This window comes from Anser brachyrhynchus (assembly GCF_964034855.1).
Source record: "Anser brachyrhynchus genome assembly, chromosome: 3".
NCBI classification, from domain to species: domain Eukaryota; kingdom Metazoa; phylum Chordata; class Aves; order Anseriformes; family Anatidae; genus Anser; species Anser brachyrhynchus.
The window spans coordinates 108,389,515-108,413,599 of NC_137696.1; the positions used below are offsets into that span (position 1 = coordinate 108,389,515).

General features: G+C 40.6%; 1 protein-coding gene and 1 long non-coding RNA gene across 2 annotated transcripts; both read left to right on the forward strand.

Moving 5' to 3' along the window:
* The first annotated feature begins 758 nt into the window (after positions 1-758).
* On the forward strand, positions 759-15,217 carry LOC308191763. The gene is made up of 2 exons (XR_013948262.1): positions 759-1,668; positions 5,372-15,217. It is a non-coding gene; the product is annotated as an uncharacterized lncRNA (long non-coding RNA).
* Positions 15,218-16,507: 1,290 nt separating this feature from the next.
* On the forward strand, positions 16,508-19,268 carry SOX11 (SRY-box transcription factor 11). The gene has a single exon (XM_080584573.1). The coding sequence runs from the start codon at positions 16,645-16,647 to the stop codon at positions 17,854-17,856; it is 1,212 nt and encodes a 403-aa protein (XP_080440699.1). The 5' UTR covers positions 16,508-16,644; the 3' UTR covers positions 17,857-19,268.
* The last annotated feature ends 4,817 nt before the right edge of the window (positions 19,269-24,085 follow it).

Consider the following 24,085-nt stretch of genomic DNA (forward strand, 5'->3'; position numbering starts at 1 on the left):
AGAGATTTGATGCTACAATTTACAGGGGGAAAAAAAAAAAAAAAAAAAAAAACTATTAAAAGAGACCTGCTATTAAAAGGGATTTATTTGAATCTCTGCATTTGTGAACCTTTATGTGCTCTTCTAAATTAGTCTAAACATCTACCATAACAGATACAACAGCTTTCTCTCTTCATTGACTGCACAGAAAGCTGAGGCCTGGGAGCCCTGTACAGTGTCTGGGCTGAACCCTCCATCACACTAACACCTGTGGCAGGTATTTGTAGGACATGATTGGATCAGGACTAATAATATCCACTCAGACTTCAGATCGAAAAGACCTTAGTCATTATGTGGATTGCATTAAGATCTCATGAGGGCAGCACACATCAGTGGAGATCTCCAGAGATGGTAGCTACCATTCTTGCTACACTCTGGCCTCCGTTTTCTCTTATTCTCTTGTCCTTGAGCTCCTGTTCCTCCTTGAGCTCCTGCTTATGGAAAAGATTTTTTGCCATTGATTTTTTGCATCCTCTTTTACTTCTGGCCTCTCAACCTACTATCTGCACCTGTTCAGTAAATGTTATTTCATATAATGGGAGAAAAAAGAAAAAGACATATTAAAATGTCATTTAATGACACTTTTTATTTGTTAAATGAAACAAAGAATGCAATGGAAATCAAAATTGCGTGGAACATGTGTCTGTAGGCTGATTGACCTGACCCTCAGGACCAGAGTAACTGCAAAGGTAGGCAGGTATGAGCATCATTTCTGAAATTAACAGAAGAATTCAAAAAAAAAATTACATCAAAATTGGTTTGTTTCAGACAAATTATATGACATTCCTCTGTTTGGATTTTTGTGAGTATTTTTGGTGACATGCTTCTAACAAATCAATTATTCAGAACTATTATTTAGCGTAAAATATATCTGACTTCATGCAACCTTTTAATAAATATCATACAAAAGAGGAAAACGCAGTAAAAACTAAGAAAATAAGATAGGCTTAATAATTCTCTTTAGACTGTCAAACAACAAAAGAAAATAGTTGAAAAAAAAAAAAAAGAAAGATTGATCTGGAGAAAATAAAAATAAACAACCCACAACTATATCAATGGAATTCCTTTGCAGCAGTCCACAAGGAGAGAAAAAAGAAAAAAAAAAAAAAGACAGTTTAGCTACTAGAATTAGAAGTATGCATCAGGTTCCATGTGGAAGGAAATACCTGTGACCCAGCAGGATGTGGAGGGTCAGGCGCTCTGATTGCAGATAAGGCTGAGCCAGCCAGCGCACAGTGTATAAGGTCAAAAGGGAGAGGCGTGCTTAGCCTTGCACACTGCTTTAAAGAGCTGCTTGTCAAGGTGTTGATATAAATAGTTCCTTGCTTTTCACATGCACTGGCTCCATGTCCATCCTGCACTGGTGTTGGGGGTACCACAATGAGGGATTTTGTGTGGGAGGAAAATATGGGAATTGAAGCACTTTCTACTAAATCTTATTAAACAATGTGGAGTTGCTTCAGAAAATGCTTCACAAAATCATTGGTTATATATATATATATATATATATATATATATATATTCTGTGTCTTTTATCCACAGATGCTTAACTTCAGTTTTAGTCATGAAGTCAAGGAGCATAAAAAATGATCAGTTGCATCCTGGAGTTTCTGAGCAGAAGATTATTCAGTAAGGAATGACGTACAGGCAAAAATATATATGTATATATGAAGTACTGAAAATATTGCAGATAAGGGGAGTGTCTATGGGCTGAATCACAAATTCCTCAAAAATTTACATTTATCCATTTTTTTTTAGTTCAGAAAACAATATTGCTTGACCAATTCTACTTCTCATGGTTATTTTTCAAAGTTTTGAAGAATTTTTCAAGACACTTATTTTGCTTTATCTCTAGCAAATTCTACCCCTATTGTGAGCTTATGGTATCCTACATTATATATATAGAAACAAAGCAAAAACAAAAACAAAACAGTATTTCACTCAAAAGCATTCTATTTTCCTGAAAAAATAAATAAATAAATAAATATATATTAGAGCTATACAGACACTGAGCCACAGTTCACATCTATTGTATTCAGACTACATTGCTTCTTACATTAAACTGTCCTACCTTCTCCTTCTTTCTGACAGGGGAAGGCTCATACTGGAGAGATCTCTACAAATGTGTATGTTTTTACACAAGATGGAAAATTTAGGGGGGCTGGTAATGAACTGCAGGCTTCTTTTCATTGGGGTTATGATGGCTTCTCAATTTCATAAGCAAAGAAGTACAGAGCCTATCAAATATTTATTCTTACTCTTTGTTATGTGCTGCTCATCTTCTAAGAAACCAGTCCGTTAGAGAAGAGTATTTGGTCCAATGATCAGGAATTTTGTATTAGATTTCTTGGTTTGTAGTTTTAATGCTCAAACAGTTGTTCTTGAAATACTTTTCCTTAACTATCCAACTGAAGAAATATTTTTCATCTAATTTAGAAAACTTGTGATTTCTATCACAAATATTTATTTATTTTATTTTATTTTATTTTATTTTATTTTATTTTATTTTATTTTATTTTATTTTATTTTATTTTATTTTATTTTATTTATTTTATTTTTTTTTAAGAAACAGGGCTGTTTTCCCAATATCACAGGTAAGGAAAACCATATGGTTCAACAACTACAGAAGTAGCTACACAACACATGAGTATGAAATAAGCTGGGGAAAAAAAAGGGAAGGAAATTCAGAGTAAGGGTTGAAGGTCCTTCTCCATCAAGTGGAATAAAGTTGCTGCAGCCGCAGGTGAATATTATTGCCAGAGAGCTAATGAAAGTGTCCCTGCCTCTGTCATCTCTCTTTACTGCAGCATCCTTGTCCTTCTGCGATTGCTCCTTGCTATACATGCATACTCTAGCCTAAGCAGATGAGCCTAACACTCTCATCATGTACCATCTTTCTGAACTCAAGTGAAAGGGGACGCAAATTACTAATCTACTTGGCAACAGGGGCTGCTCTCCCTCTGGGTGCTCCCCAGCAGCCTGTGCATGCTCAGCAAATAAATTAGCAGTCTGCACAGACTCTACAATAGTCTGAATTTGGTGCTTGGTCATTTGGTTACCAAAGATAGTTATTGCACTGTGAAAGAAACTGGGGGGGGGGGGGGGGGCAGATGTGGAAATGTATGATATTGATTTAGTAAAGGAAAGTGAATGTATTGGTTAAATACATACTCTGGTATGCATACTTTTGGGATAACAATCATTATTTATCCGTTAGACATTTATGGCTTCTTCAGAAATTTTATCATTGTATAAATTCATTCTTGGACACCTTATAAAAGTACAGTTTTGACAGTGTAATAGTCAATTAAAAAAAAAAAGCTTCAAGAAAACTGAACTAGAGATTTGGTGGTTTCCATCTTAATGCAGCGCCACTCAAAAATACCACATCCAGGTTTTGAGACCTTGAATGGTCTTTCATGATATGAAATCAGAAACCAGGCCTTCTTCTTCCTTCCTGAAAGCACACGTTAAAAGTGGATTGCTAATTTGATACCAGGTTAATCCAACTGCTTCCTCTCCATGTATACATTTGGTGAATTTGAAAACCTTTCTAAAACATCACTAACAGAAAATGCACAATGAGAGTTTCCAATACACTGAATTTCAGCCGTGCAGTTTTTCCTCCTCAAAGCACCATGAGAGATAATGTATTAATCTCTTGCCAAATTCCTATTTTCAAATCAAAGCTGTTTATGGTTTTACTTATTTAGTTGCATGAGGGCTGAGAATGGCTTTTATCACCTTCTAATACATTTCATACCTGCATAACATAAAAAGCAGATTGGGCCAAATGTTCAGCAAATTAGGGGGAAAAGACTGGTTTTCTTGTTGCTTACAACGTGAAGTGTAAACCTGTGAAAGTATTTTAAGATAAAAATACTGCCATTCGTCTATATCTAGGAAACACTCCAAGCAGACTTCTGCAACAATAAGGTTGCATATTGTTTTGAATAACATATTAATAAATCCAGCTTTAAATAGTAGTGGTGGCTGTGAAGGATAACCAGGAAACTTATACACTAGCACAATAATTAACATTAAAGAGGCTGCAACTAAAAGATTTACCACTGTATTTCCGATATTTAGGTAGAGTCTATAACAAAATAATAATAACCTGAAATGAAAATCCACACCTGTGTTCATACTTACATAATGTTGTACTAATTAGGTTTGTCACAAAACCTAATGCTTTACAAAAGCAGTTTATTGTTTATGAAAAGACATTACTAAGAAAACTTCTTAACCTTGTAGAATTCTAGTCACCACTAATTGCTGAGTTCTATGAAAAACAAATATTGGATATTTATAAGAATTTTTTGTACTTCTTCCTTAATGCTCTAATGTGAAATAGCTGTTGTAAGATCCTATTAAGCTTGTCTGAAATATGTGTTGGCAGAAAAAAAAAAAAAGTGAGATTTTGGGTACATGTCGTTGTTGTGTTAGGATCTTTCAAAGATTTTTTTTTTTCTTTTTGCTTATGCTCCATTTACAAAGGGGCAAATGATTGAATTCGCTTCACTGAATTGAACTTATACAGCTTCCTGCTGGGTTCTGGGGAGCATTTATGGAACACCACCTGGAGGGCAGCTGCTCTTTTCTCCTAGCCCTGAATATCATTAAATTTCAACAGCAACATGACACACTGTAGAAAATTTTGTTTTAAGGCTGCACTCTTCTGTGCTGTTGTTGTCAAGAGTGGAGAGAAGGGGGGTGCCATTCTCGAAAGAGATAGCAATAGTTTTCATTCCTTGTCTGCAAGTGCCCATGACCAGGAAAAGCAAGATGACTAGAAATATAAAAGGCATTTAAAAAAAAAAAAAAAGAAAGAAAGAAAAAAGAAAGAAAAAGATATGCATTTCAAAACACTACATCATCTAAATGTAAGTACCTATGGCTTGTGCTGAAGCACTCATGATTTAACTTCATATTTGAGCTGCAGAATGTCTTTATTTAAAAAAGAGAGCAATTGCTAACCTTATCTTGCACATGTGGCTGACATTGGAGCTGCCCTAAAAACTCATTTTCTTGTAACTATTTGCTTAAGCATTTCACTAACAGATGAAACCTGAAGAGAACATTGCAGTGAAATGCTGTGAAACACTGCTTCATACCTATGCCTTCCAAAAGGGGCAAGTATCTGTGGCTTAGGCCCTTTCTGTGTTTTGCACACTTTAAACTGTTTTTGTTGTTGTTGTTTGTTTTTTTTTTTTTTTTAAATTTTGTTTTCATTACAGTTAAGAAACCTTTTGTATTATGAGCAGAGGTCAGATGGGATCAGTTTATGGCAGCTCACCTTTATTGCTGTGCTTTAATATTTTTCCCCCTCTAGTTTCCACCCTGTAAGTGCCAATCCCAATCTGAAGCAAGAACTGCATCCCATCAGGAATTCCAGCCTACTGCCCAGCCATTTGTATGCTTCTCATATTCCCTGAAGTCCACATAAGTCATCTTGCTGATACTAGCAGGAAGCTGGCAGAGTGATTGGAAATAAAAATCTATATACAGTAAGTGTTATTAATGTGATTTCTTTGCTTAGTGCCTTGATGTAAAAAATCTGTATTATTAATTAACTCCTATTTCTGCACACTTCAGTCTCTACATTTCCCTTCTCTCTATGTTGTACCTTTTCTCCTTACCCTCTTTCACATTTACATCAACACCCAATTCTCCTCCTCTTTCTCCTTAGTTAACCATTAAAACTCCTAATAGCAACACTACTGTGGTCTCCGAAAAGAGATGGAGAGCTCAACAATTGGTTACCAATTAATATTTTTCTGTAATACAAATGATTGATATTTTCTTCCAAAGCAAAATCCAGAAACATGTGATTTGGTCAAAATCATGATGTTACTGGAAAACAAACAAATAAAAAACAAACAAACAAAAAACAATGACTTTCAAACAGCAGTGAGAAATTACTACTACAAACAGAACAATCTTGATTTAAAAAAAAAAATCTGAATAAACATTAAATTCCTATCTCTTGTTGAATTAATTTAGAAGTCTACTTAAAATAGAAAAAAAAAATAAAAATATATAACTTATATTCAAATTTAAATATCCGTGCTCTTACGTTGACATGTCTAAATCAGACCTTTTCATAGTGCTTTTCCTGAGCAGCAGGTCATCCTTCAGTTCCATTTTATCTGGGTACTCTTTCAAAATTCACACTGACTACAAGTATCTGCACCCTAGGGACAATGAAGGACCACAGGCCTTCACACAGAAGAGTGACTTTACCTGAATTGGACTAAGTGGTTTAACAGTACAAAAACAGTATAAGTTTTTGCTGCATGGCTGCTGGAAGTGACTTATACTAAACTTTCTTATGGGAAGAAAATTTCATATTTGAAACAACCTTAACCCTTGAGTATTAACCTGAGGACCTGATGGGGATCAATGCTGGCAAATCAGCTGTGACCACTGAGATTATACAGAGTAAGGGCTGCAGGAGTTTCTGCTAATTCGCAAGCCCAGATCCAAATACAAAAAAAATATTTTGTTTTCCTGGGACAACCAATAGTTAGCCATCCTGAAAGCCAGGGCAGGGGGCAGGTAGGAGAGAGGCAGAATGTGAGGATACTAAACTGCTCTCTGAAAACAAACAATATTTCTCAGGATCGGGCCCACATTTTCCAAGCTCAGTGCTCAGGAAAACTAGAAAGGCTTTTTCTGTATTACAAGAAAACTCGTACTTAGTGAAGCCATTGAGTCTGTCTATATTTCTTCTGCTACAGCAATCTTGGTGCAAATGAAAACCTGTATCCGATGAACACCAAATAACGGATTTTCAAACTAGCACTGAAATGGAAAAGATCTTTCTGGGTAAGACTGGTGTCTAGATAAAATGTAAATTCAATCACTCAGTGAAGTGATTCTGAATAATCAGAAACGCATACAGCCAGTAAAATACATTACCAGAGTAACACAGAAATGGAATATGACAATATTTTCTTTTTCTGCTTGAGGATAGAAGTAGATGGTTCTCCCAGATAATAATCCTGTTTCAAGAGAAAACTGTTCACCTTAAAATAAATAAATAAGCATGCTTCCATTTAATCTATTTCGCTAGTTGGGTTGATCTTTACCCTGGCTCAAAATGGGAACAATTGCATTGTAAAAACTGTCTTTTCAAACATGACTTCTCTGTGTACATATTCATTTAGACTCAAGACTGTGCGGTGAAGAATCCACAGGACTGTAATCAGCAGGATTGTATGACTATTCCTGTTCTGACAGGCTCACTGTGTAGCCTTAGATAAATTATCTTGCCATTGGGTCACATCTTCCACTCCAGCTTTGGTTCATTTATGCCTAAATTGCCAAAGTAAGAACTTAGAGAGAAGTCTGAATTTGTGTATAGCAGCTCAGCTGTACCTTTTCTTCTTTTGCAGTTTGGGAAGAAAGGAGATATGAAGGTGTGCAGAAGGGGCTGAGCACACTTCTATTAATCTCATTCACACGAGAGATGATTCTTTGTAGTGAATCTACCCTACAAGGTGAGGAATATGCTGGACTGTTTGTATCTGAATGGAGGCTTCAGGCATAAGCCAAGGATTTGGGTCAAGTCTACGATAAAAAAATGGCTTCCTCCATACACTACTTAACCAGCAGCACAGATATTCTTGTAGGTAAAATATCCAGTGGGTAAATCAGGTCCTCACAGCTAAAGCAGAAAACAGAAATGGGGAAGTTGTTTCTAGATCCCTGTACCATCCTTTTCTGACCAGTACCAATGGTGCAGGGAGAACCCCAAAACCACGGTTCCCTTCTCTAAATTGCTGATAATAATTCCTTACCTCAGATGCCAGCTTGATGTGAGATATAAACTGCTGTGAAAAATGCAAATGAAATTAATTATTAATTTCTGGTTTATTATTGATTGAGCATTTTGTCAAACAAACCATATGATAAGCTGTAATAAACACTTTCTATTCACTGCTCTGACTTACAATTCCTAGTGCGGCAAAACTGAAAAATAAAATCAAGTCTCAGCTGACTTACAAACATCATTAGTAACCATGTCTTGTATGCAAGAACTGGATTCGGGCCATGCTGACACAAGACAATCAGTTTTCTATACTTGCAGGATGCCGTAATGAAATGCCTGATTTGATGAAGTTAGAGGTGTTATGATATTTTCATCATTGTGTAATAAAGCATCAGGAAACCTTCAAGCCTCTAATATTATTGAATATGTTGGTGGTGTTAATACAAACAGTGTGCAGTTTGCAATGTAAGAGAAGCCTAGGGGAAGGAGAAGGACAGACAGTTTGGTTTTTGGTTTAAGGTGGACAGTCTTTTCCAAGTTAATATGTTCATCACCATCATAAAATGATTGGTACAGTCGGGTTTTGCATACACCTGGGACTTCCTGGCATATTTCAGAAATAAGACAAAGCAGATAGAATAAGGAAATGTTTCCCATTTTTACTACAAATCAAAGGTTATTAGAGGGAATTGTATCTTTTTTTTTTTTCTGTTACCTACTTTTTGGTGAATATTTAGTGATTTTGTTGGATATTCTTTTAGAACCCAAAAGAACATGAGGTAATTTTCATAAGAATTAGTAATGCACTTTTATATGCATGCACATTTGCAGTTATGTAGTGGCTTTTATTTTAAGGCTATTATCCAAATTCACAACAAATTAATAAAAATGGAAAATTAAAGCCAGTATCAACTGAAGTGTTGCTTTCCCAGAGTCCCAGTCACACTCAGCATATTTAATTCATTCCTGTGAATTCAGCAGGGCTTTGTGTAGGAATAAAACAAACAACATTTCTATGTGCCTTCATTGGTAGCTACTGTAGAATTTCTTGTGACTGCTGATATTATTTATTACTAGGAGGCCTGTTTGTTTGTTTTCCATTTGGAAAAAAAAAAAAAAAGAAATGAAACACTTGTTAAATTTATTTCTTTTTGAAACAATGGTAATAGAAAGATTTACATAGGCATAACAAAACAAGGACATAAAGAACTTTATAAAGAACTCCATATAACCTTTTTTTTTTCTCTCTCTCTAAATATATACAAGCAATAGGAATATTATGTGGTTTGCTTCTTTGTTTAGCAATGAAGCTCTAATTTCCCTTTCCACTGTACAGCTGTTGCACTGCTTTCACTCAGATTTTGCCAGTGCAAACCCAGGCTCAGGGTTGCCAGCAGGAAAAGTCTGCCTGGAGGGAGAAGTCCAGACAGCCCAAGAAGCCCAAATCCCGAGCTTTTCCAAGCAGAGCTCTGCCAAGAGCAGGCAGAAGTAGCTCATATGGGAACACAGCCAGGGCACCTGGTGGATGCATCCACACATCACCCCCAGTGCTCTCACAGTTCCCAGATTAAAAGCACTGCAAAGCAAACCTCGGACTTGTTCCCTGGTGAGGAAGACTCCTGGCCGATCTGATAGGAGAGGTCACGTTATGGCCATGCCCTTGAGTATCTTCAATTATGTGACTGGGGAATGACACAGGACAAGGTATCATTTATGAGCGAGGCCCTTCTTAGCAAAACTTCTACAGAATTTTGCAGAATCCTGTTCACTGCATGAGCCCTGTAAATGAAAATTATTTCATGTGCATGTTGCAGAGTGGCTTCTCTGTCGCTCAATAACAGTATACGCAAACGGCAACCGATCAGCAGATCCTGATCAGGCACGCACCTAGGACATGAGACTTGGTAAGTGTCTTCTCTGCGGTTTACGAGTTTACGTTGTTTTCTCCTTCAAGGCATTGAACCCAAATAAATTAGCTTGTTTCTATGTGATAGGTTCAAATGTTATTTGGTTGTAAGTGATGGTGAGGACAGTACAGCTGCTCCACTTTTCTTTAGTAGGGAGGAAAAGGTAAATGATAAATCTGTGTGTGTGTGTGTCTTTTCAGCTGTGAACATGCTTTATATTTCTAACAAGCATATTGGTGCAATGTACAAAGCTATACCAATGTTACACATTTTTGTTGATCCCTTGCTAAATTTTCACATTCTAAGAAGTCTGCTGGATTGAATATATTTTTTTCCTCACTAAAAATAATAAGCAAAAATAATGCAATAGCTATGATAATTATTCAGGAGTTGATAAAGAGAAGCTTTAAGCATATAGAATAAATTAAGTATGTAATATAACAAATCCCATGTGACTCTTAAGTAGTTTCCACCTAAGCAGGTTAACGTGTGCACATATGAGTGTGAAATATTATACAGTGAAACCTGTGTGCCCTAGGAGACTACCCTAGGGTACTGACAAATACTTTACAACATCAAATTACCCATATTAAGCAAACTGGCTCTGCAATTTAACCAGAGATGGTCTATAATTGGTTCAAGGTACAACATTTTTTCCTAAGAGACCCACTAAAGCACTATGGAGTTCAATGTCTATAGGTCAACAATATACATTTATAGCATTATTAATAAACTCTGTCACTTTGAATCATTTTGAATACTTTGAAAGATTTCCTATCAAGCAAACACACAACAACAAAAGGAACTTTAAAAATAATTGCTTTCTTTTTAATTTCATGTAACTGTCTATTGAATATTTCATTAAAATTAAGCTAAAATTAAAATTATTTTAATTCACACGTTTCAAGTTTTTAGTAGAAACAAGTAAACAGCTCTGTTTAAACAAACTTAGTAACAGTAATTTCTGATACTAAATAGCTGAAATCTAATCTCTTATGGGATTATCTTAATTTTTATATATTTTTGTTCAAGTACAATTTTCAGACACTTCTAATAAGAGACATCTCTTCTAAATTGTTCTCCTGCCCTGAAAGTGATTTGGTAAAAATGGCACTAGGGGCTCCAGATTCATTATCACACTGATTTTCCTACCCAATGAGCTCAGTTTGCAAGTAAATTTCTAACTGCCAGCTGCACAAACTCAGCCTGAGTCCTGGATCCCTTCCATCTCATGCATCACCACCAGTAATAAATATCCTGTATGCCAGAATATGCCCTCCATGGCATCTGTGCAGTCCCAGTGCCATCCGTGAATTTGCACAGGTGTTGCTGGGGGCAGACGTTCAAATCAATAGGGTTACACACAAGTGGCTGAGGAAACGATCTGTCAAACAGAACTGCTAGTACTGCAATGATCTGTGGGATGGAAGGAACCCAGCCTGACTTGCAGAGCCTCAGAGAGGTTTTAGTCTCACAACTAGAAACAAAATAATTATTTTGTCTTGCAAACAAGAATTATAAAAAGAGTTGCAGTGAATGTGGAACATCCCAACATTATTTTTATGTAGTTTCTTAGAGCATATGTAATGCCCAAGGAACACATGGAGCTTTTTTTTGCTTGTTTATTTTTTGGTATTTTGTTGCCTTTTATTTTTATTTTTAAGGAGTTATCACTCTGCGATCAGAATGACATTATGAAAAATGGTATCTTGGTATCTTAAAATATCTCCTTGTCTAAAACCAAAGGGCTGTGAAGAAATGACCCATCCATTAAGCCCCAGAGAAACAGTACTGTTTCACAACAAGGTTTTAGGGGGTATAGGAGAGCAACAACACACTTTAAGGTGCTAGACTCTGTCCCACTAAGTCAATTCCAGACCTATACCTTGCATACAGCATACCTGGTTACTAACTAATATGCATACTAACTGCTCAATTTGTAACTCCTGGGTTGTTTCTGTTTACAAACAATGCCCGTGGTTTGTCTTTGCTGATCATGTTTTAAAAACATTGGTCAAAGGATGCTGTTGGAGTTACCTACAAGCAGCGAGCAGTTCAAGGGCAGGTCTCTGGTCAGATTTCAGTTACGTGACCAGGCACAGACTTGCACATCAGCTGGTGAGTAAGCAGAGTCCTCAGCTCCAGAAGGAAGTGAGGAAAGAGGAGCTAATCCTGCTCACACTGACAACTTCACTGGGCTTCTGCTGGACCCCTGAGGCAACCCCATCCAGAAGCAGAAGGCCACCCTGCCTGGAAAGTCCCCACATCCTGTACTGGCCTGCCAGAGATCCAGCACCATACTCACCACAGATCTCTGAAGCAAGTATTTTTGGCAAAATAAAGATTTCTGCACACAAAATCAAAGTTAAGTATATCCGGATACTTTACTCTTTATTTTCAAATTTGATGTAAATTTAATTTATCTGGATTTTGATAAGACTAGTTTAGTAATCTCAGATGTTTATTCCATTTCAGTTAAATGAGTATACTTCACCTCTCGTTCTGAAATTTGGTTGCTACACATGGTGGTTCTGGGTGCCTACATACCTTCATTTCCAAAGAAAAGGCTTTGTGGAAATCACAGTCCTATCAATTTCTACTCCAAGAACATGCAGGTGACTAGCATACAGTAGCTGATAGGATGGAAGAGGAAGCCATCTTTCTAGTGATGACAAGGACACTGAGTTTTTCACATGAACTAGCAGCTTAGGATAAAAACTCTAGGGAAGGTAAGCTTCACCAACTCATAAAAAGCACAGCTGATGCATCTTTTCACTATTTTACACTGTGCTACCGAATGTGAAGTAAGAGCACAGCTTATTTTTATTTTCTCCTTATGAATACAAGACCCAAGAAACTTACATTTATTCCAGAAAAGATCTCTAAGAAATAAATGTGTGATCTAACCTCAGGTGTGACTCCTCCAGTCAGAATTCATCATATGCTTCCCATTAAGGCAAAACTCTTAACACTGTAATTCTTTCTTCCTCCTACAGCTTGTGATTCCCTCCACTTCCCACACCTTGCAGAAGGTGTGTAACTCCAGTTTTTCACATGTACCCCATGCAAAGTCATGCTGGGATCTCCAGACAAAAAGTCTGCAGCACAATTGAGAACAGGCATGAAATAAATAACAGAAAGTAAATTGCACTCATAGTACCATTTGTCTTCAGACGTAGCACAGTAAAAATCTTGGCTTTTCCATTTGCTATTCTTGTTTTGGTAGCCAAAATCTTGCACGAAGTCTGTCACCTGTGTCTTAGAAACATGGATCACTTTTTCAAGAACTGACGGGGGCAGATGTAAGCACATAAGGCCACGTTCAGAGGGCTTATACTCCTGCATGATGCATTTTCTTCCAGCTATCTTCATGGCTTCAGAGGCATCTTGCCAACTTCTAGACTCAGAGACCTCTGTGCTTTTACCAGCATTATATACTCACACTGGTCTACGCTTGGGATAACACATCTCCCCGAAATAGGGCACTAGGGATTCCAGTGTGGACACAGATTTTTAAGATCAGCCTCCATCCAAGGGGCAGGCATTAAGCTCTGTAAAGCATCCTGTTTTACCTGTTTTCTCCCACTTTCTGGGGTAGCCCAGCCTTCTATTGACCTAGATAATGGGAAGATGATTATTCATTTGAATTTCAAAAGAATGAATAGTGGGCTGTTAGCTCTGACTGCTCCACTCTGATAGGAAACACACGCACACATACAATTATTGAACTGCTTTTAGAACAGTAAATTATTTCGTTTTAACAGTAATATCTACTTATTCATGTACATGTTTTAATCAGATTTCTAAAATCCTCGAGATGATTTTTTTTTTCTTGAGTATGGCTATTATTTATCAGTCTGTTTTCAGCTTCATTATCTTCCTGGTACTATCCTTCAAAATAAAGCAAAAAAAAAAAAAAAATAAAAATCAGAACATAACATTAACAAGCAGGAGAAAACAGTAATGCTATTTATATTTAAAAGATCACTTTGAGGAAAAATTGAAATGCTGCCAAGACACTTCAGAAAATGAGATATAGGAGAAAAAAAAACAACAAGAAAACAAACAAAAAAGAAAAATGGCATTTATGGAAGTTAAGTGATGCCCATAGTATTAATATTCTTCTTTACAGGGACACAAATGAATGAGAAGAAACATCCCAGATAAAGTCTGCTGTAATGACATTGTAAAGGAGATGGGGCTGCCTTGGCTCCAATCCACTCTGAAGCTTTATTAAAAATGATCTCTCGTGATCTCAATGAATTAAATGTCAGATTCCGTCACCCTGGGGGATGGAGACCTAGGCATCAAAATGTCTTATCAATATTGACTACATGGTTTCCATAGGAATTGACTGAAAATTTTCTAAAATAGTTCACAATTCTTGGAAAGTGCTGATGTGACAAAATAGCACTATTTTATGAAAATACATAGGTTTAATTCTTTTAATAGGAAATTAAGGAAATGTTCCACTTTCATCAGCTTGAATTTTATGCAATTATATGATATAGTGACATCTCCCCTAAATGTTAGGACAACCAACAACAAATTAAAACCTGTTGGTGTGTTTCATTTTGCAAAACTACTCCAAAAGCTCCTCTTATTTCCATGTGGATTTAAAAGGCACAATGAAAATCTCAATTTCCCACTACCAAAAAAAATAAAAAATAAATCTGTCAATCTGAATACTGACATTTACAGAAAAATAACAAGAATAATAAAGATTATCTGAGAGTCTTGGTACCCTGGTATAGTTTTAGTAACTGAGCCCCAGCAGCAGTAAAGCTGTCTTCCCTAGAGGAGCCAGCCAGCTATGTATCTCCTGAGACTCCTGTCCACGCCATCATTATGAGGAGTGTGTTCTCACCCTTTCTGAACTCCCCATCCCACAGATGGCTCTCCAGTGTGCCTGATTTGAGCCAGCACTTGCCCCTCTTGGAAGGAATGCCCTGCCCTGCCAGCAGCCCTCCCCAGACCGACCACAGCTGACCACAGCTGTGGCATGAACTCAGGCACTCCCGAAGGTGCTGCGCCCTCTCCTCTCGTGGTTTCTCTAAATCATAACATTTGATGACAGGCTGAGAACCCTGCCAGGCACATTTTCCATTTTACCTCTTGTCTCCCTGAGGATCAGCATGATTATGGGGTTAAATCATACCACCAAGTGCAGTTGCAAGGGGAGAGAGAGCAAGCCTCTGAAGAAAAAACCTTCCTAGGGTTTCTCGTGGCGAAGCAGAGTGGCATTTTTCTAAATCCATCTTTGGAAGGGAGCGACTGAACCTTCTTGAGCTATGCCCTTTCCCTTCCCCTTACTTTGTAGCCCTTGCCAGGGTCAGGCAGGGGAAGCAACACAACACCACGTGCCAGCCTCTTGCCTGCTGCTCCAAACTGCTCCTGACCTCTGACAACGAGTGAGACCTGGTAGCCCTAATGCGCCTGTAAAGCTAAAAGAGGTGAGGGATCCGTGGTTTTGTTTTTTTTTTTTTTTTTTTTTTTTTGATGTAACAGTACTCGTCACACCACGGCCCTATGATATCATAGTCACATCATCCCAACACAGTAATTTTGCTGTGGCCTGAGGAAAACGAACCACTGTGCTAATTAGAGGCTGATTTACCAGGGGACCTGCTGCCCCGTTAGCACCAGTTCCGACAGAGGAGAGGCCATGCCAGGGCTTGTCCATCTCACCACCATCACATCTCCTCCAGCCAGCAACCATCACCAAACTTATTAAACTTTTCTCTTGCTAATATCTGCACATGGTAGCTAGGAAAATGCGAAGGGACCCGCAGAACAGCGGACAAGCTTATTTTCACCACAGGTTTCGCAAAGCAAAATATCCAGGGACGAGGCACCATCGGATTTCCCGAGCTCCCCGCCGGAAACCAGCGGAGCAGCTGCATCCAGCGCGGGGGCTCTGCGATAATCGCGACATCGCTGCGCACCCGGGTGCTTTCCGGAAAGCCAGCGAACAAGAAGGCAGGGGCGGCTCAGCCCTCCGGGAGCTGCCACACACCTGGCTTGGGGGGAAAGCCACCTCCACCCTCCGCGGGGGCACCGGGGGCTCGGGGCACCGCGGACCCCCGTGTCCCTCAGCACCAGCACGTCGCGGCCCCCCCCAGGGAGACGGGGGGCGGCCACCGGGCTCCCGGCTCTGACCCAGGGAGCGGGGCTGCGGGCACCGTCCCGGTGTGGACGGACGGACAGACGGACGGAGGGAGGGATGGACGGGCGGGCTGCGGAGCTCCAGCGCCCCCTGCCGTCCGCTGCGAGGGGCTCGGCGGCCTCCCGAGGGGAGCGGGGCACGGCGGGGGGGGTGGGCGCGGCCGCCGCCCCTCTCCCCACCTCACTCCGCACCCGGGGACGGCGGGCGAAGACCCCCAAGGGGTAAAATAGCAAGGGGGGGGGCGAAAGGATGAAGGGGGTGGGGGGGCAGGAGCCGGGCCCCCTCCCCCGCCGCCCCCCTGCACAGGGGGGTGTGTCAGCGTGGGGGAGGGGAAGGGGAGCTGATAAAGCACGGGGGGCGTGTCGGGGGGCGGGCCCGAGCGGCGCCATTGGGCGCCGGGGGCAGTGATGTCACCCATATGAGGGGCTGATAACGAGTCGGGCGAGGAGCCGCGAGTTTTGCAGAAGGGGGCAGCGAAGGCGGCGGGGGCAGGCCGGGCGGCGAGGCCGGGGCACAGCGCGGCGGAGCCCCCAGCGCACCCAGCCCGGCCCTGCCGCAGCGGGCCGAAGAGGTGGAGGAGGAGGAGGAGGAGGAGGAGGAGGAAGGCTGCAGCCGCCCCCCGAGGCTCGCCCCCCGCCAGCTCCACCTCGCAGCAGCGCGGCGCCCAGCTCGGCTCGCCGGGGCAAGGTGCGCCGCCGGTGGGAGCGGCTTTGTTGGCTCGGAGGGGAGCGGCGGGGAGAAGCCGGGAGAAGCCCACCATGGTGCAGCAAGCGGAAAGCGCGGAGAGCGAGAGCAACCTGCCCCGGGAGGCGATGGACACCGAAGAGGGCGAGTTCATGGCTTGCAGCCCGGTGGCTTTGGACGAGAGCGATCCGGACTGGTGCAAAACGGCGTCGGGGCACATAAAGAGACCGATGAACGCGTTCATGGTGTGGTCTAAGATCGAGAGGAGAAAAATCATGGAGCAGTCCCCGGACATGCACAACGCGGAGATCTCCAAGCGCCTGGGCAAGCGGTGGAAAATGCTGAAGGACAGCGAGAAGATCCCGTTCATCCGGGAGGCGGAGAGGCTGCGGCTGAAGCACATGGCCGATTACCCCGACTACAAATACAGGCCCAGGAAAAAGCCCAAAATGGACCCGTCGGCCAAGCCCAACGCCAGCCAAAGTCCGGAGAAAAATGCACCCACCAGCAGCAGCGGCAGCAAAAGCGCCAAGAGCTCCAGCAAGAAATGTAGCAAGCTGAAATCCTCCTCCGCTTCCTCGCCCCCCAAGCCGGGAGCCAAAGCCGCCCACCACGGGGACTACGCGGGGGACGAGTACGTCTTCGGCACCCTGAAAGTGAGCAGCAAGACGGTCAAGTGCGTCTTCATGGACGAGGAGGAGGAGGACGAGGAGGACGAGGACGAGCTGCAGCTGCGGATCAAGCAGGAGGCGGACGAGGAGGAGGAAGACGAGGAGCCGGGGCCGCAGCAGCTGCGGCGGTACAACGTGGCCAAAGTGCCGGCGAGTCCCACCTTGAGCTCCTCGGCGGAGTCCACCGAGGGGGCGAGCCTCTACGAGGAGGTGCGGGGCGGCGCCGCGGCGGCGGGCGGAGGCAGCAGACTCTACTATAGCTTCAAGAACATCACCAAGCAGGGCCCGCCGCCGCCCCAGCCTCCGGCCGGTCTCTCCCCGGCCTCGTCCCGCTCCATCTCCACCTCGTCGGCCGGCAGCGAGGAGGCGGACGACCTCCTCTTCGACCTCAGCCTCAACTTCTCGCAACACGGCCACGCCGCCGCCGAGCTGGGGGCGGGCGCCGCCGCCGGCAACCTCTCCCTCTCGCTGGTGGACAAGGACCTGGACTCCTTCAGCGAGGGCAGCCTCGGCTCCCACTTCGAGTTCCCCGACTACTGCACCCCGGAGCTGAGCGAGATGATCGCGGGAGACTGGCTGGAGGCGAATTTCTCCGACCTGGTGTTCACGTACTGAGCGGGGGCGGCGGCGGAGAGGGCGGGCGCCGGTGCCGGTGGCGAGGCGGCGGAGCTGGAGCTGGAGCGACGCCGGTGATGATGATGATTTAAAAAAAAAAAGTCTTGTTTTCTTTTTTTAAAAAAAAAAAAAAAATCTCGAAGTTAGTTCCGAGCCCGGGAGTTGTGATTTTTTTTTTTAATTTGTTTTTTTTTAATTTTTTTTATCGCATTTGGTGATCACAACAACAACAGCAAAGGCAAATGGGACTGGGGGAAAAAATGATACAGAAGGCGCTGTTTGAAGCTTGTCGGTCTCTGATTGAAGTCTGGAAGATGGTCTGCAAAGAAGTCTTTTGGCAGCACAACTGTTACTCAAGGGGGTTTGTGGATTTTTTTTTTCCGTGAGAGATCTTAAAGAACTGTTCTGATTTTTTTTTTTACTATTTTTATTTTTCCGAAAGGGACCATTGCAACTTTTTTTGGAGGGAGAAAACTGATGTCTTCTATGCATCCGATTCTTAACAAAGCTGCAGGGAGCTTGAAAAAATGCAGACTGTACAAACGCTTACAAATAACTGAACTGACTTAAGATCAGAGTTTACTTTTCAGATCAAATTGTTTATGGTTTTACAAATGTGATTTCTACTTGCCAACTTTTTTTTTTGTAACTTGTTCCCTTATACCTCCTTGATTGAATACCAGACAGCCTAGACCTCAGTACAAAAAGGTATTGAAACATTTTTGATACATAACAGACCTCAGTCTTTTTTAAAAATTAATATATTTTCAGGCGTATTTTTGTACAGTGAAAAGGGAACATTCTTGCTGTGTTTTTTCAGTAAGACTTTTCAGGCACTTCTTCCCTTTTATTTTCTTTTTTTTTCTCTGTTTTTAGCATGCAAGTTTGTTGGTACGTTATGTCCTGGTTTTAAAAGGATTAAAATTTTAAAAAAATAATCCTTGCATCTAAAGGCCTTGTGGTTTTAAAAAAAAAAAGAAAAAAGAAAAGAAACACTTTTTTGTACAGCTATAGTTCAGATTTGTTCAATATTTGTAGGTAAAGATTTATTGAAAATGGTGATATAGACCTCAGAGCTGTTATCTTAGTTTAAAAGATTGTATATGTACTGTACTATAGTAGGACTTTATGTATCTCATACGCTGTGATATGTGGATGGGGCCCCAGATGGAAGGTATGAAACTGGATTCTCGATTTTAGCAAAAAAAAAAAAAAAAAGAAAAAGAAAAAAGGCACATAGTTAAAGTTTCTCATGTTGTGCAATATAATCTAAAGTACAGACCATCTGCATATTTTGTAGCAAATGATGGCAAAAGCAGACTTGTGCACTGTCAACATCATAGCCTGTTTTTTTTTAATGCTGAAAGTCTGTATCTTGACAATTTTAATAAATCAGCTGGAACTGATAGAAACTCGTATCGCTATTAGTGTCTGTAGAAGTAACGCTGGAGATGCCGTGTTGTCACCCCTTGCCCGCGGAGGAGCGGTAGCTGTAGGCTGTAGTGCATGACCAGAGCTTAGGGGGGAAGGAAAATAAGGATTTCTTGCCTTTTCCTTTTTTAAATTGTTTTCCCTCCTTTTTCCCCACCCCCTTTTTTTGCAACGCGCTGCCCCTCGGGCTGGGCGCGGTCCAGCCGGGTGCCCGCGGGTGGCCGGGGCGGACCGGGCCGGGGCCGTGCCGTGCCGGGCTCTGCGGGGCGGTGCGGTGCAGTGCAGCAGGTGGGCTCACCCCGCTGCTTTTCGGCTCTCCCGCATCCCCCTCGGCCGCCCAGCATCGCTTGGTTTCCCCGAGGGCTCGGCTCGCCTCGCCCCCCCGCATCCCATTGCCGGGGGCGGGGGCTGCGGGGCCAGTACCCGCTCTCCCCTTGCCGCCCCAGGGGCAGCTCCCCCTCTCCCCGCCTTTATTATTATTATTCCCCCTCCTTCCTCCCTTTCTCCCCGTTTTGCTGACTAGCCTGGGCGAGACTTAACGAGGGGATGCTCTGGGCCCCCATCTCCGCCTTAGGGCAGCGCTCGGCCCGCCGGGGCTGCTCTGGCCCCTCTCCGAGGGGGCATGGGAAGGAAAGGGGGGGTACGAGCTTCTGCTGTAGGTGAGCAGACTTTGGCAGTGTGCGGTTTTGACTTTTTTTTTCAATATATATTTTTTTTTCCTTAGGAGCCATCAGATTTCAGTTACAAGCTCTGAAATAAATGCTGATGGCAATAAACAGACTCACAAGGTGGAAGTTTGTTTCTCAAGACGTTTACTTTTTATCTGATAGGCATTGGTAATTTTTTTCTCCACTAATTAATGATCCAGCTGTTTACAGGGACAATTCACTGTGCTGGTATTTTGGTGGCAACCACTGCTACAGGCTTTCAGACTTGCTGAAATGAAAATCCTGCATACACATTTGTAAGGCATAATAAAACATAACATTAAAACCTGCATGCATGTTATGTTTAATCAAGGACAACTCTTAGGCATTTAAGTGGTGAGATATCTTACTTTAGGTTAGTTAAATGAACTGGTAGTAAAATGATTAATATAATCTGATCTTTCTAATAATAATAATAAAACACTCATGATTCTAAATAAAAGTTGTTTGGCCTAAATCTTTGCTATCAGAAAAGAGATATAGCATATCTGGGAACTCAAATTTATGTCTTGCATTGTGGTAATTCTTTATGAGAAACTGTGTTTTAAAACAAACTTAATTACAGTATACAAGATATCCTTGGCAATGGATAGTCCTCAATAAAACAGAGTTTCTTGAATTTTCAGTTTTTGGTCTCAAATGATTAGTGTGTTCTCCATGTAATAACTTAGAAATCAGATTGAAACAAATGACATTTATCTCTTCTAAGGCAAAAGAGTGAAAGAAAATAGATACACTGAAGTGCTCTAGCCTAGCCTTTCACTACTATCCTGCTTTTGAGAATCCCTTCTTGGGCTAGGGTGATGGAATCAGTTGATCAGGTTCAAAGTCTTAAAACTGAGCCAAAATTCTCTTAGTAATTCTTCACGCTATCATGAAAATATGGGGACTTTTTCTTCTGGTCCCTTTCTTCTGATATGCATCCTTGTTTATTAAAGTAATAATAGGCAGTGTCATTAAACATTTGTGCTTTACAGATGTTCAATGAGTTATGAATGATTATGGTCGAATCTAGGCTGAATTTGGTTTGCATTGTAATAAGGTCTGTGTCTCAGCCTACAGGAGTTTTGACTTGCGTATATTTTTGGAAGACTTTTTTTTAAAATTACCATTTAAGATATTAGTCAAGGATAACTAATTTAAAGGATCCAAGTATAGAGCAGTCAGGCATATTCTAAAAGAGCAACAGGTCTACTTTAGTTAAAGAGTATAATACCCACTCAGAAGTATATCTTTTCTTTCTTCTAGTTGGGAGTGATACAATACTATATCAGAGGAATATTTTGAGTGAAGGTGTATAGTGCAGGGAGATAATTTTTGTCCATAAAGTCTGACTTTCATTTATTTCAGAGTTTAATGTTGCATATTGTTCAAGAAAAAAAAGAGTTCTTTCTAAGCCACTACACTGTTAGGGCTGAAGTTTGATGCTGTTGAATGCCTAAGCTCCTGCTGATTTCAATGAAAGTAACATACAATCTTCTAATCAGGAAAAATAGCATTTGCTAAATTACTCTTGTATTTTTTGCTTTTGTTGTATCTAATAATATTCCTATCTTCAGCTTCTTTTTAAGTTTTTTTTTAGTGTATGTAAGAATCCGTTTTGACCTACTAGAGCAGTCCTGTTGCAGGCTTAATATCTCCCATGGCCTTTTTTCACATTTTTTGCATTTGTCTCTGTACAATACTATTATGAGTAGAAAAAGGCTTAGCGATAAGAGGGAGAAAAATGAGTTTGTGTTTTTTTTGTTTTGTTTTTGAAAGACAATTTTCTTTGTAGCACTGAGGATGTCGACTCCATGTAAAACTTAATCAAATATGGTGATTCTTTTTAATTTTATAGTAAGAATTTTTGTTATCATTTCTCTCCTTTGGTTGTTCCCCCTCTTCCCCTTATTTCTTTTAAAAAACAAGTACACCTAAGAAATATCTTAATTCCTTTAGTGCAGTTGTTTACAAATGTGATGGGAAGACTCATTCCAAGCATCCTGTATGTGCTACATGCTCTTTAGGCATTCACTGTCATTCGGGTTAAAGTTCTCCAAGTCTATTGAATGTGATTTGCATGCATGCAGTCTGATCCTTCACTCATGCCTGTTCAAGGAAGGTGCAACTCTGGTGTTACGCTAAGGTACAACTGGTGTGGGGTCAAAGTCAGGGCCATATACCTTTTAGGTGTTTGATATTCAACACAGTCATTAAGTTCCTTTTTACATCTGCACAGTTGCTGTCTAGTAAGGCCTTAAACCTGAAAAAAAAAAAATTCTCATTGAGTTTAATGGGAGTTTTTGCCTCAAGGGCTGCTGGCAGGATAGGTGTCTTAGTTCTTCATAACCTTCATTTGTAAGCATGGCCAGGAAAAAAAAAAAAAAGTAGAAGAAAAAAACAACAACAAAAACTTAATTCAATGAGTTGCCTTACATTTTTCCTTCTATATGGTTGTATTCCTTTGATTTATTTCCTTTCCCCTCACCCACATCAAAGGCTGTGATTGTTTTTTTTGTTTTGTTTTGTTTTTGCACACTACCTATACCAATTAACTGCCTAATTAGTTTTATCTTCTCTACATGGATGCAGTGAATTTGTAAGAGAATTTCACAAGCAAGTAGTTTTTTAGTGAGTTTAAAGTAAATAGAGTTTTAAAGACCTATTTTTATATTCAATATAAAGCACAAATGTGCAGAAAGTGTAGAATGACTTACAAAAAGGGAAACAAAAGTTCATAATATTTCATGTATAAAAGTAATACCTTCTTTGGGTTGGGATTCTCTTAGAAAACCCAATACTTATGCCAGTGCAAAGATAGGAATATTTTAAAAACTCTTAGAAAATTGTGATTGACAGCAATTTCAAAGGAATGACTTCTGTAGATACAAGGAAACCCCTAAAGCAATATGGATAAGAAGGGGTGAATGGTTTTCAATGATGAACAACAACCTGGAAGTGTGAGAATGGAGGTTTCAATCCTTATTAATTAATCATGTTTCTTCTTTTGTGGTTAGTTGCAACATCTGGATTTTCTGTGAAGTGCAATCTTGTAGGATGAAAAAGTGCATGGCTCCAAACTTCTAAGACTTGCAAATACTTAGAAGCAGGTTTGATTTAGCATTATATGTTATTAATTAGGACATTTCGATTTTGGTAACTCCCACTTCCAAGAAAATCAAGACCCTGATTTACCACTTGAAGAAATTTGGTCAACTAATAATGATTAATCCAGGAACTCCCATTGTCACAGTTTGTTTTTGTTTCCATCGTCCTGCTTATCTCCAAAACCAACTTGCCTCAACTCCTGGCTAAACCAGGGAGAAGAGTTATATGCCATTGTTAGTTCATTTACAATTCGTATCTGGTTTTGCTCTTGTACATATGTTGGCGTTTTGGAGTCTTTACATAAATGCTGTGATACTTTTTTTCTTCTTTTTATTTTTTCGGTGGGCTATTTTAAAATGGAGGCCTGTTTTCCAGTGTGGGACTTTTGATGGTTACAACATTTCAATGATGTTGCATGATGGCCACAGGTGGGGGAAAATGAATGTTTTAGAGCAGTTTTTCAAGCATGACACTTTTAAAATATGTAATTTCAAAGACTTTTCAAGGCCACATGAAATTAGTTTTCATAGCCACTCCAGGTCTTGGGGGGACAAGCTGAAAAGTACTTTTGTTTAGAAGTCTGAGTGATGGTGGGGGGGAAACCTTTTCTTGAGGTTTTTGCATGCCAGTGCACAGCCTATTGCTGTGAGAGAAGGAAGATGGTAAGGCTGCTTGAGGCGATGCACTGGAGGACAAAGTGTTTTCTAGCACTAGAAAAAGAAAATGCATGGCAAAGTTTTGTCTTCTAGTAGACTATATAGCATGCAGAGTTTAGTATGTGTCAAAACAGTGTATGACATTGCTGTATCAAAGTTGTAAAATTAAGCATTATTTATTGAAAACTATGTATTTTTTTTGTAAAAACCTGATCACCTAGAGGATTAATATCAGTGACTTGTGCTAGTGCTACAAACTTAACCAGCTTCTTTACTACAGTACTTGATATGCAGTGTTAATGCTCAGGGTTGAAACCAGTCCACTCCAATGTCTTTTTTTGCAAG

Excerpts from the sequence above, each read along its gene's own strand:
- SOX11 (XM_080584573.1), top strand. The coding sequence starts at position 16,645 with ATGGTGCAGCAAGCGGAAAGCGCGGAGAGCGAGAGCAACCTGCCCCGG.